The sequence below is a fragment of the Phascolarctos cinereus genome, unplaced genomic scaffold (assembly GCF_003287225.1).
Source record: "Phascolarctos cinereus isolate Bilbo 61053 unplaced genomic scaffold, phaCin_HiC Scaffold_5;HRSCAF=322, whole genome shotgun sequence".
Classification (NCBI taxonomy): Eukaryota; Metazoa; Chordata; class Mammalia; order Diprotodontia; family Phascolarctidae; genus Phascolarctos; species Phascolarctos cinereus.
In genome coordinates this window covers 253254652-253266883 of record NW_027555958.1, presented here as the reverse complement: position 1 = coordinate 253266883, position 12232 = coordinate 253254652, and the positions used below count along the sequence as shown (strand labels likewise).

The window sequence follows — 12232 nt, the reverse complement described above, 5'->3', positions numbered from 1 at the left end:
TAGACGAGGTCCATATAGCAATGGGATTCCCTATAGGTGGTAAAGGTCTTTTTGAAGATGATTGTACTGATTGCATTGTACATGTTGCAGAGCCCTTTTTTTTAATTAGTATTTTATTTTTCTTCAATTGCATGTAAAAATGTTCAACAGTCTTTTTTTTTTAATTTTGGGGTTCCAGATTCTCTCTCTCCCTCCCCCCACCACACTGAAAAGGCATGCAATATGATATAGGTTGCCCATGTTACAGAGCCTTCTTAAATGAGATCTGATTACTCAAAAAAGATCAGCCTAACAATCCATATAAGAAAAACTAAGTGGATGAAAAATGCTTATTATCTAGAGGTAGCATGATGTAGCAGTGTTTGATTTAGAGTCAGAAGTCCCAGGTTTAAACAGTGGCCGTACCTGTATGACTTTGGGAAATCATGTAATTTCTCTTGTCTTCATTTTACTCATCTGTAATATGAGGAGGGTTGATGTCTAAGGTACCTTAACAGTGCTAAATTTGTGGTTCTGTGTATGAGGTTGGATGGCCAATCTACTGAGTTAGTTCATCAGTACATATTAGTTCAGGCACTGCAGATGGGCAGTTGACTGAACCAGGAAAAAGTAAGTGAGCTAGATTGCATTTGGCAAATTGTGCAATGCTTTCAAGGCTCCCTAGTGTAGAAACCCACCTTTGAAAATTTTTATTGATATCTTTCACTTTTATGTCACTTCATTTCCAAATATGTCATTCCCTTTTCCCCTGCCCAGTGAATTACTAATCAAAACTAACACATCAATCAAATCTGGCAATGTTTCATATCCTAGTCTTCCACCTCTGCGAAGAAGAGAAAGAGGTACATTTTCTTGTCTTTTCTGGGGTCAGACTTGATATAATTACATAGCATTCAGTTTCATTGTGGGGAGAAGGTCTTTTCCATTTACATTGTCATAGGTATTATTTTCCTGGTTCTGCTTAATTCATTTGAATCAGCTATATAAAAGAACCATCTTTTTAGCACAGATATTCTCCCAGCAGTACTTGTGAATGGTTGTGAATCCTGGACCACCACTATTTCTGAAGAATCAAAATTGCAGTGATTCAAAGGGCAATGAAAAAATGCAAGTAGGCTAGAACTTATTTTCAATAATAACTTACATACCAGAAATAATAAGAGGAATATCATATAGGAAATGTATGAGTGGATAAGGAGATAGGCCTTTTAAGGCAGGGTAAGGTAGGTATACTGCTAGAGTTACTGATAACTGTTTTCACTTAAATATTTTCATTTTGTGATTTATTTTTCATACTAGGTGTACCCTTTTTTGTATTTAAAGGAGTGGACTAGAGTCACACAAGATATGTAGGCATGGTTGGGTTTTGATCTATGTAGGTGAAAGCACCCACACTGACGAAATTACAGCTTCATAGAAGTACCAACATTATTTTGAATAAACATTAATTTTCAAAAACTTGCCCCATTTTAACATTCTGAAGGTTATATTCTCTTGTTTTGGTTTTTTTTTTTTTGGTTGGACTTGCCCAGGGTCACACAGCTAGTAAGTGTTATGTGTCTGACTCCGCATTTGAACTCAGGTCCTCCTGACTCCAGGGCCAGTGCTGTATCCACTGCGCCACCTAGCTGCTCCCTTGAAGATTGTATTTTCCATTGAAGAAGGTATCTCATTTTATAATGGAGATCAATGGGAAAACTGAATTCTTTTAACAAAAATTCACAGAAAAATGCTATTATTTACCAATCCCCCTCACCCACAGGCATGATTACAAGAGAGGGAGGCTTCATCAGTATTTCTATACCAGTCTTTGTCTCTCTTCTCTTGGATCTTTGCCACTTACTACCTGTGATACCTTGGGCAAATTATTCAATTTCTGTGGGCCTCAGTTTTCTCAACTCTTATAAGAGATTGGACTAGATGACTTAAAAGGTACCTTCCAACTGCAAATCTATGCTCCCATAATATGCTAATGGATAACCAGTGTCATTTGGAAAGGAAAAAAAATACATTCTACAAAGGCTAAAGATCTGTAATTTAGGGTGGGGTTACCCCTGTAGCTCTACCTTAAACTTTCTTCCCATTCTTGTTTTTCCCTCAATTCAAAGGCTGTTATCCTTTAGGTTATTTCCCATGGTTGCAGAATCCATTCTTACAGCTTCATTGGGGTGCAAGGGACTTCCTCCTAAAATGTAAAAACCTATCAATCAGTTGGCAATCATTTATCAGATTACTACTCTGGACTTGGGCACTAGGGATGAATGAAACAATCCTTAAACACAAGGAGTTTGCCTTCTTTCCCAATGAGTACTCTCCAATACCTTGGTGCTGTTGGTGTGGACTTCCAAGGACCTCAATTTGTCTTCTCACTCATCTCCCTTCCTAGTGGTAGCTTCCCTGGGCCTGATACCACCTTCCGCCAGAGAATGATCTTTGCAGGAGGTATGACAACTAATTAAATTTGAAAACTCAGTTTGTACTGCTCATTTGTCATTTAACAACTTGTTGCCTCTTATTTCATTTCCCCACATGTGACAGATTTCATTTATTCGATATGCATTATTTATTGTTTTCCCACATCATGACAGATTTGCAGCTGGAAGAAAACTTAGATCATATAATTCAGCCCCCTCATTTTACATGACGAAACTGAGGCTAAAGAGGTTGTAACTTACTTAAGGTAACCCAAAGGCAGAAATTAAATCCAGTACCCTTTCCCATAGTACATATATCTTGTTTTTCACAATGAGACTGTTGGTTTTTAATCTTTTCATCTTCTATAACTCTTAGTATGGTGCCATGGGCATTCAATAATTTTTTTTAATTCATCCATTTTAGATTCTATTTCCCGTAAGCCTTAGTATCTTTCTGAACTATCCTCCCCCTTTTCCTCATCTTATGTCCAAACTTCCTCTTCTCTGAGCCCCCAATGTACACATTGATTTTGTTTTCCTGTCTCTGCATCCCACCTATAAAAGTTACCCTATTGAGCTATTGGTAGGATTCTTGTTTCGCCTTCTGCCAGCCCCAAAGGAGACAGTCTCCATCTGGTGGCCATAGAAAAGCAATGACATGCAGGTTAGCCCTAGAAGTTCACTGTAGGATTCGACCATGGTTTGTTTTGTTTTGGGGGAAGGATGGTGGTGACTGTGGTGAAGAAACATAAGCAGAAGAAATTAGAAGGTACGTTGGAAAAGAGGATCCATGTGTGTGCATTCCCCAATCTTACCTCCATTTCTCCAATTCCTAATTCATACAAAAATTCATTCATTAGAAAGTATTTATTTAGCACCATAGTAAGAGCAATATTCTAAGGCCTCCACTTCCTAGGCAAGTTAAGCTAGTTTTCATTAAAAGGTACTGAAACTGTCCTCTAGATTTGATTGACTCAGGGTACTAAGACATAAGGCAGCTAAGTGGTGAAGTAGCTAGAGCTCTGTGCCTGGAATCGGGAAGATTCAACTTCAAATCTGGCTTAACATTTACTAGCTCTGTGACCCTGGGCCAGTCACTTAACCCTGTTTGCCTCAGTTTTCTCATCTGTAAAATGTGCTGGAGATGGAAATGGCAAACCACACCAGTATCTTTGCCAAGAAAACCCTAAATAGGGTTATGCAGAGTTGACAACAATTGAACAACACTAAGACTTGATCTATTCCTATTCCCTGGAAACAAAACAGCCAGGACTGTAGAGGCTGGAGCTCCCCGCTCAGTTGTTTGACCAAAGGCTAGCAGGATAAACACTGACACAGAAAGGCTATGCTCAACTGCATCAATGCTATATCCTGAACATCCCTTCACTGCTTTAAATGTCCTTTCCCTACCATGGCTAAATAAATCTCCTTTTGTTAACTTTTAGATGGATTTCATGCATGTTTCATTTGTTCAGATTTCAGAACTAAACTACCTGCCCAGCCCACAATAGTTATTGTGTGTTCAGAACTGTTAGGTGGTATGGGGGGGTAGGTGGGATACAAAATGATAAATAATCTAGTCCAATCTAGTCTCTACCCTTGAGGATCCTACAGTTTAGTTAACAGCAGATATACATAAAATATGTAAGGAATATAGTATTTGATGAAGTGATGGAATGAGTAGCATAGATTAAGTGCTTCTGCTGAGCTGAGAATAGATTCTACAATATTGCTGAGTATGAAAGAGATTGCTGAGGACAATACAGACATCTTTATTTACTCTACCTCCCTGAACACAACCCCATCCCCTGGCCCAAAGGGAAAAAAAAAAATGTTTAAAACTCCTATCTAGCTCTGACATGAGCTGAACTAGCTCTCTTCATGCTTCTATACCAACCCATTCCTTGCCTGTCTCTCATATGGAGAGAAGATACTAATCTCCCACTCTGGGAAGAAGTCCACTCTATCTCATTTTACCTTGAAGCTCCTTTGGGTCAACTAGATACCCTCCACTCTTGACTTTTAGTTGGCCATGGGTTGAGTTGCCTTATCCCAATTACTTTGACTCACTCTTCGAAAGCTTACAAAGAAGACATTTCTGTACATTTTAGAACTACCTTTGGCTCTCCCTTAGCTTTCCCATCTCCTTCTAAATCAACTTTTGCTTCCCATGTGCCCCCTCCCCTACTGGCACATTCCCATTCTTAAACACATTCTCTAGTATTTCTCCTTCCCAGTAGCATGTTCCCCAGTCTGTAAGGCCTCACTCTCAACATTCATTCAACCCTTCTCCAAAATAGGAAAAATACCTACTTCACCATGTCCCTGGAGGAAAAGTCTAAATGAAAAGAGAGTAGAAAGTTGCTTGCAGGTTTTCTCCAGTGATTTCTGGGCTTGTTTCCTTTCTACATCCACTGCTTAGCTGAAACTTTTCCTTTCTCCAGCTCCCACTGGCTTCTGAATGGCATCTCTAATCTTTTTCCTGACAGTGACTCCCAAGTAAAACAGGTGGTTGACTACACTCAGGGCCTAACAGTTCCCAGTGCAAGACAGGCATAGCCCCAGAATGCATCCAAGATTTTGCTCAAAAGCCTGATCTCAGTGTATGAGACAGAAGGAATACAATATTTGATGTAGTGGTAGAATAAGTGGAATAGGTAAGTACTTCTGCATGACATTTAGCTGCACTGAGCACAAACCCAATCTCAATGGATGATGTCAGACACGTGGTTTTTCTTACACTCAGTAGAATGTAAGCTGCTCGAGAACAAGATGTTTCATTTTTGTCTCTGTGACCCATGTCAAACACAGAGACTTTCAAAAAGCAGGTGCTCAAGAAATATTTGTTGATTTCCCAGTTTCAATGTGCTTCAAGAACTTTCCCCAAACCCATGGTTATGTGTTTTCCCGCTATTATCCTGGGAAGAGATAGGCCAGTTATGGGCACAGATGATTAAATTCTTATTGTACCCTAGTCCTCCTAAAGTCCTCGCTCTGCCTCTGTGCTTCACTTTGAGGGAAGATTCTTATACCACTTCCCTAATGCTTGCTTCTGTACCTCTTCACAGGAGAGAAAAAAGAAGACCCCTGATCTTCCTGTGCTCTCACCTTATTAAAGAAGGTGCTTGGGTGAACTTAATCTTACTCTGGTCCTGACTAAAAAAAAAATCCCAATATCCTCAGTGTGTTATATAAAATGAAGGCTAAGTACTCCTGAGTTCCCACAGGATATGGGGCCTTGGTGGAAAGCAGGGGCTAAGAATTAAGAGTTCAAGAGTGGGATGAAGAACTAGATTTAGGCTTCCCCCTTTTCCCCAGGTCAGAGAGACTGAGCCATACACCCTGTTCTCTCTCTAGTCTACATATTATATGTGTATCTCCTTATAGTTCAGTGAGGTCATCATTGAAGTACAGTAACAAGGCAGGTGTGTACAGCTCTGGGTCCATGTTAAGTCGGTAGAACTCTTCATCCTCATCTGCAATCCCATTTTGCTCCAGGGTCTTGTCCATATCGAGGTTGACACCATTAAATTTCCAAGTATAGCTGGCAGCATGAGCATTGTAGGGGAGATATCGGTGTAGGATTTCCCACATGGTCTCCAGTGCCCCCACCTAGATAAAGAGCCAAAGTTCTGGAAGAATCCCATAAAGGCAACCCCACCACAGCTAAGGCAAAGAAAAGTCTGAGGAGATACGCTAGAATTCTTAATGTGCAACAGATTTAGTGGCCTACAAGTCCTAGAATGCTACAGTCAGTCTCAAGAGACACATTCCAGACTATAGAAGCTTTTAGGCTTTATCTTCACAACTAAAACTTCTCTAGCAAAAAACTAATTTGGTAAACTACAAAACTCAGAAGCATCATTCCCCATTCCCAGAATCAAAGGATCGAGTTCCTAAAAGATCATCATCTAGTAGCTCAAGACAACTTTCTTGTCTATAGCACGACTACAACTTCCAGCATGCAAATGGAACCACAGTTCTCAACATTCTATTGCCTGAGTGGCCACTGAAAAGACCAGTCCTAGTTACCTTCAGCATACTGGAAGAATCTTAGGAATGTTTTGGAGAAGGTACCCTGCCCCAAATTCCCTAACCTTGGAAGATATGCAAGGGGGAAAAGAGCTCCAGGACAGCTGGCACTCAGCCAGCCTAGGGGGTCTGATGGGAGGATTCGATTTCTCTTCCCTATTGGGGGTGGGGGCTTCCTCCCGATCATTCCCACCCTCCCACCCCCTGGCTTCTCACCTCCAGCGTCTGCTCCTGAGAAGTGAGCATGTTGATGATGCGAATGAGCCGGGTCTTGTAGGAGAGCAGCCCCACTTCATACTCGGTCCGCCTCCACCACGGCTGGCCAAAGTCATTGGCCCAGTCCGAGCGGGGCAGCTGCGGAGGGATGTGCACGAAGCGCCCCCTGGGGGTGTAATACTTCCGGCAGCCAGTCAGCGGGTCTATGTGCGTTCGGATCTTCGGGGAAGTAAAGGCTCTGATCAACCCCTCCACGCCCTGTTCGGGAGGCTCTAAACCTCTCCTCACGACCCCACTCTCCCCAGCCAGGGGACCCTGGCACTCACCTCTCCGGTACTGGGGTCAAACCAGTGGCTTATGTCCTGTCCTGCTGCCTCCAGAATGGGCTTCATCAGCACGCTCCCTGCGGGGAGGAAGGGGGGGGGAATAGTAGCCCGATATCCCCTCCTTCCCCCCCCCCCGCCCCAGGAACATCCTCTCCCCCCGACCTCTCCACGCCTCACCTTTGTACTCCTTGGCCAGGGAGGTGAGGTTGTACACACTGCCCAGGTAGGTTACCCACAGGTCGTCGGCCGTGTTGTGTTTGGCCACTTCGGCCATATTGAAATAGCGTCGCTGAAAATACCGCGTGTTCGGACCGGCCACAAGCCCCCGGGTCGGCTTTTCAAACATTTCATCATTTTCTATATCCAGCATTGCTCCCCACTCCTGTGACCACCCCTTTCTTGGAGTCGGAAAACTATCCTCTACCTCCAGCACCCTCCTCTTAGGTGCACCCTCGGTGCTTCCACTATCCACCTCACTCCACCCCAGGGCTCCCCTTTTTCTCCGCTCCTCCCTTGGGGGAGGGGGAATGCTTTTTCCTGCTGACATGGGAACCATTGTCCTTTGCAGGCCACCGTCCACGGGAGTGGCAGGCCAGAATGAAAGAAAGACTCTTTGCCTTTCCGAGAAAGCTGGGAGGATAGGAAATGTTGCTGTGCAACACCGCTTCATGGGAACCGTAGTCCGGCTCCCTAACCCAAAAAATGGAGCTCCTGATTAATGGGGATAGGAAACAAGAAACACGAAATGAGTGGGACATACAAACAGAAGCTGTTTGCCACAGCATGTCCGTAGTAGACAGCAAGCCTAGGGACTAAGTACAAATCTCACGAAGTGGAGCAACAGGAGGTGAGGCAATTCTTGAGATGGGTTGACAGACAGGTCAAGATTAGTGGTTTTCTCGCGATACTTTGGGAGTACAAGGAGGATGGGCCAAGGCTCTGATGCCTGATTTATTCAGGCAGGTGGAGCTCTAGAGAAGCGGGAAGTTGCCAAGGAGACGCGAGGACTCGAGCTATTGGTTTGCGTGGTATCGCGACAAAAAAGAGGGCATGGAACTAAATCCTCTTAGAGACACGCCCTTCCCCCTCCCCTCCGTTTGCTCTAGTTCCCGCGAGATTTCAGGCTGAGCGCATTAAGTGCTTCTGGAGAAAGCAAGGAGGGGCCCCAGAGGAAGAGCCGCTGCCGGAGTCCGATGGCAGGAGCTGGGACGACCGTACTGCTTCGAGAGGAGAACGGCTGCTGCAGCCGACGCCAGAGCAGCTCCAGCGCTGGGGTCAGCAGCGGGGCAACCAGAATCGGGAGAGGGGGCAAAGCGAGGGGAGGACAGGCGTAGGGAGGAGGATAGGGCAAGAACTACAATCTCCCAGCAGTCCTTGGTGCAGCTTTTCCTCATTCCAGTGCTCTTGGGCTGTGGGGACTCTTGGGAGATGTAGTTCTGCTGGATCTTCCGGCTAGCTGAACGCTATGTCCTCCCTCCCCCCGGGCTACAGGACTCTGACGGGGAGCACGAAGACTCGGCGGTGGCTGCTCGTGCGCGCAGGCGCTTGGAGGGCCTGCTCAACAAGAACATGCGCATTCGCATGACAGACGGGCGCACCCTCGTGGGCTGCTTCCTGTGCACGGATCGTGACTGCAATGTCATCCTGGGCTCCGCGCAGGAGTTCCTCAAGCCCACGGGTCAGATCTCGTGCTCGTGACCCCGTGCCTGGGTTTCTTCTGGGCCAGTCAATAGGGTGTCCCTGGTAAACCTCGGGTCTTAATCCGACCCTTTCCCTCGACTGCCTGCCCGAACCCGGGCTCTTCCTCTCCAGAAGAGCGGCTGAGGCAGCCTGGGTACGGGGGGCAGTACCCTGATTTGGGAGGCCTGAGGTCTGGGTTCTGGTCTTGATTTTGTCACTTGACCGACTTGAGAAAAGAAAATCACTTTTCTAAGCCCCAGTTTATCTCCAGAAATGGAGATAAATCTGCACTACCTCCCTTAGTTGTAAGAAAAGTGTTTGGTGAACTCTAGAGAAAATGTTGGCTATGACTTTTATATGGGGTAGGTTTTAACCACATTTTACCAAGACTATAGGTGATGCCTAAGTCACACCAAGTTTGTTTTAGAGTCGGGGCTAAAAACTGGGTCTCCTGATTGCCAGCTAGGTGTAGCTTTGCACATTCCCTGACACTCCCCTCACATCCCCCCAATTTCTCTTTCAGATTCCTTCTCAGCTGGGGAGCCTCGTGTCCTGGGCCTGGCCATGGTTCCTGGGCACCACATTGTTTCTGTTGAAGTACAAAGGGAGAGCCTGACCTGCCCTCCCTATCTGTGACTCTTGGCCCTCAGCACCCACTATGAAATGCCAGCGGGGAAGCTGTGATTATATGTCTTGCCTTCGTCTTCTTCCCTCATTCATCTTCTGATTAAAGCCTGTGATCTATTGACCTTGTGCTACTTGGGTGGGGAGGGTGGCTGGGAGGCCAGCAACTTCCTGACCCTGATTCTGGGCCATGGAGAAGAAAACCAACTTATAGTTTTGAAGGACCCATACAGAAATGCTCATTACAAAGAATACATAGTCCGGGGAAACCAGAGCAATGAGATAAGCCTTTTTCCGACTCCCTCCCTTTACCACCCAAGAGGAATTGGCTGGGAAGAATAGAGAAAGTACTATTATGTAGTCCTGACTCTGCCACTAATTTGGTGTGGGATCATGGACAAGCTACAGCTTTTCTGGGCCTTAGTTTCTTCTGTAAAATGATGGAATTAACAACTTTGACTTTATTTTGGGCTTGAGCACCTAGGAGATGTGGCTGTACCAAGCTTCTTAAGAAAGAAGGGGAATGAATTTCTACTCTTCATTACAGGACCCTAAGTGAAGCTGGTCTCTTCACTCACTGACTCCACATTGTCTCAGCAGGAAAAGGGTGGGTTGATGGGGAAGGATGTAGGACAGGATCCTTGGAAGGGAAATTTCAGACAGTATGGTTGCCAAAAAGCCAGGTTGTGGAAGTCAGTTTGTCTAGAATAAAACCCAGGAACACACACCTGCCTTCTGTGGCTGCTCTGTTTGTTCCATTCTCCCATATGCATACACACATACCCCAAGGCCTTAAGGTGACCCAAATGGGAGGGTGTGGGGACCCTCCATCCTGTTCTGGATGTCTCATTGTTTCTAGCTCCGGCCTTCCTGAGTGGGGTTAGAGAATAGACGACACTCTTGGCTGGGACACCTGGGTCCCAAGGGGAGCAAGGGTTGGGAGCCAGAGGTGGAGTTCCCATCTACTAAGCCAGCAGTAAGGGAGGAAGGTTGAACCCCAGGAACTGGCTTGGAGGATCTGGCCAGGAAAACCTTACTGATAAGGGTGGAAGGTCTGTTTGGTAGCCCTTGATTTTCCCAGCTTCTGCAAACAGTAAAGGGAGTGGTTACTTGTCCACAAAAGTTCTTCCAGAGATCGATTCACGCCTGCTCAGAGCTAAAGTTGCCCGGTTTTATAGACCTTTAAGAAAGAAAGTGATGTTCCTAACTAAAGACTTCAGACGGATTGATTCATTAATCTTTTATTCATGAACCACCTAATGGCTCATCCTTTGTAACATTCAGCTTTCCTGCCCCATAGAGTAACTTGAATATAGGATTAACATTTGGGAGATTCGGTCCAGATATTCCAAAACTCAGAGTAAGAGCCCTAGCCCCTATGTTCAAATGTGCCATAGGATAGTTCAGCTGTACACATGGGAAGGGAAAGAGGCTGTCCAGAGATGGGGTTTTTCGTGTTTAGTCTGTTTTCCATTGGGACCAATCCAAACATTCCCTATCTCCCTTTAAGTCTGGTTCAGATGTGGAATTTATCTCTAGAGTTTTTAGTCCAGATGTAGGGACTGGATATCTGCTGCTCCTTAGACAACACAGGCCCCTAGAGGTTTAAGTTGGGAGTTAGGGTGGACCCTACGTGAATTGGGGAAAGGAGAGCCCTTTCAGACCCAGACCTTGCCAATAGCAGTAGGAAGGGATTGGGATGCTTGTGGGGCTCCTAGAGTTGGGGGATGAGAGAGTCCCACATCCTGGTAGATGGCCCGGCTATAGGGTACCAGGCAGTCAGCAAGGCGGAGACGGCAGTAGAGGCGGCGGTAACCAGCTAAGGCGAGAATCAGCAAAGGCATCAGGAGCAGGAAACCCACTACCAGCAACACTGTGAATCCTGGGTCCTGAAAGTGGGCAGTACAGGGGGCCGCCTGAGAGCGCAGGAACTAGGAACGAGGAAAAGTGGAATAAGGTGGGGGACCCAGACACCAGGATCTCTAAAATGAAGAACCATGTATTGGATTTCAGTATCCAGGGATAGGGGGTGGGAGGCTGCAATAAGAGATCAGATTTCTAAGGTTGGGGGTGGGATCCCTAAGATTATTCAGATTGGGGATAAAAATCAGTAGGTGGGAATATGAACCCAAAAGAACCCTCATTCTCCTTAACAGATCTCTGTTCTGAACGTAGGCATCTAGCCCAAGATCAACTAGCCAGGTGCTTCTTTCTCTAGAGTTGGGGGTTTTCTGGCTCAATTCTGTACCTTACTCCCCTGCCCCACTAAGCAAATGAAAAGTAAGGCAGAATCCAGGGGAAGACGGGAAAGAGGCTACAAGGACAGAGCTTGCAATTACCTTTGAGTGGCAGAGGAAGCCAAAGCCCAACATGACGATGGCTGGCAGCAGTACCGTTCCTAACACCACGCCCAGCAGCAGGAGGTTGCAGACCGCCACAAGCAGATTCTGGGCTGTGACCAGAACAGCACAGGCCCAGCAGTCCAGCGGGTCTCGAGGTTCAATGCCCCCACCCCCACTGTAAGGTGGTGGCTGATGAGCCCTAGGGCCTTCTGCCATCGCACCCAGACCTTGGCTGGGTGACTTGTGTGTCCGACCATTATATAGCAGTCATCCTCCCTTTCCTGCCCTCCCCCTGGCCCAACCCTCTCCTCCCTCACACTCCCACCTTACTTATCCTGGAATGTGGCTCTGGGATCAGTCCCCTCCACCCCCTCATTTTTAGGTTGCAGTCTGGAGCCCTGGACATTCCACAAATGTTTCTGGAAGATGTATATGTAGCGACTATCTGCTCAACTCCATTCCCCCCTACTCCATCCAGATTTCCTTCCCCCCACCCCCATCTCTGTTCCTGCCATGCCTCTCCCATCCACTATGTTACCACAAGACTAGACCCACCCCCACGCCATCCCACCCGCCTGCTTAGATTGTACACGAACAC

At 46.1% G+C, this 12232-nt stretch overlaps 3 protein-coding genes across 3 annotated transcripts; 1 reads left to right on the top strand and 2 right to left on the bottom strand.

Annotated features, from left to right (window-relative positions):
- Positions 1–3266: 3266 nt before the first annotated feature.
- On the bottom strand, positions 3267–7658 carry CYB5D1 (cytochrome b5 domain containing 1). Its single transcript, XM_020966558.2, has 4 exons — positions 7166–7658; positions 6989–7065; positions 6663–6881; positions 3267–6026 (listed from the first exon to the last, which is right to left on the bottom strand). Exons 1-4 carry the CDS (start codon positions 7656–7658, stop codon positions 5796–5798), a joined length of 1020 nt encoding a protein of 339 aa, XP_020822217.1. The 3' UTR covers positions 3267–5795.
- A 48-nt stretch (positions 7659–7706) lies between these two features.
- On the top strand, positions 7707–9413 carry NAA38 (N-alpha-acetyltransferase 38, NatC auxiliary subunit). Its single transcript, XM_020966561.2, is given in 4 exon segments — positions 7707–7835; positions 8095–8262; positions 8480–8666; positions 9192–9413. Coding segments are annotated over 4 exon segments (597 nt in total). The 3' UTR covers positions 9305–9413.
- A 1104-nt stretch (positions 9414–10517) lies between these two features.
- Positions 10518–11874, bottom strand: TMEM88 (transmembrane protein 88). The gene is made up of 2 exons (XM_020966559.2): positions 11632–11874; positions 10518–11223 (listed from the first exon to the last, which is right to left on the bottom strand). The coding sequence occupies exons 1-2, from the start codon at positions 11848–11850 to the stop codon at positions 10951–10953; spliced, it is 492 nt and encodes a 163-aa protein (XP_020822218.1). The 5' UTR covers positions 11851–11874; the 3' UTR covers positions 10518–10950.
- Positions 11875–12232: the final 358 nt, after the last annotated feature.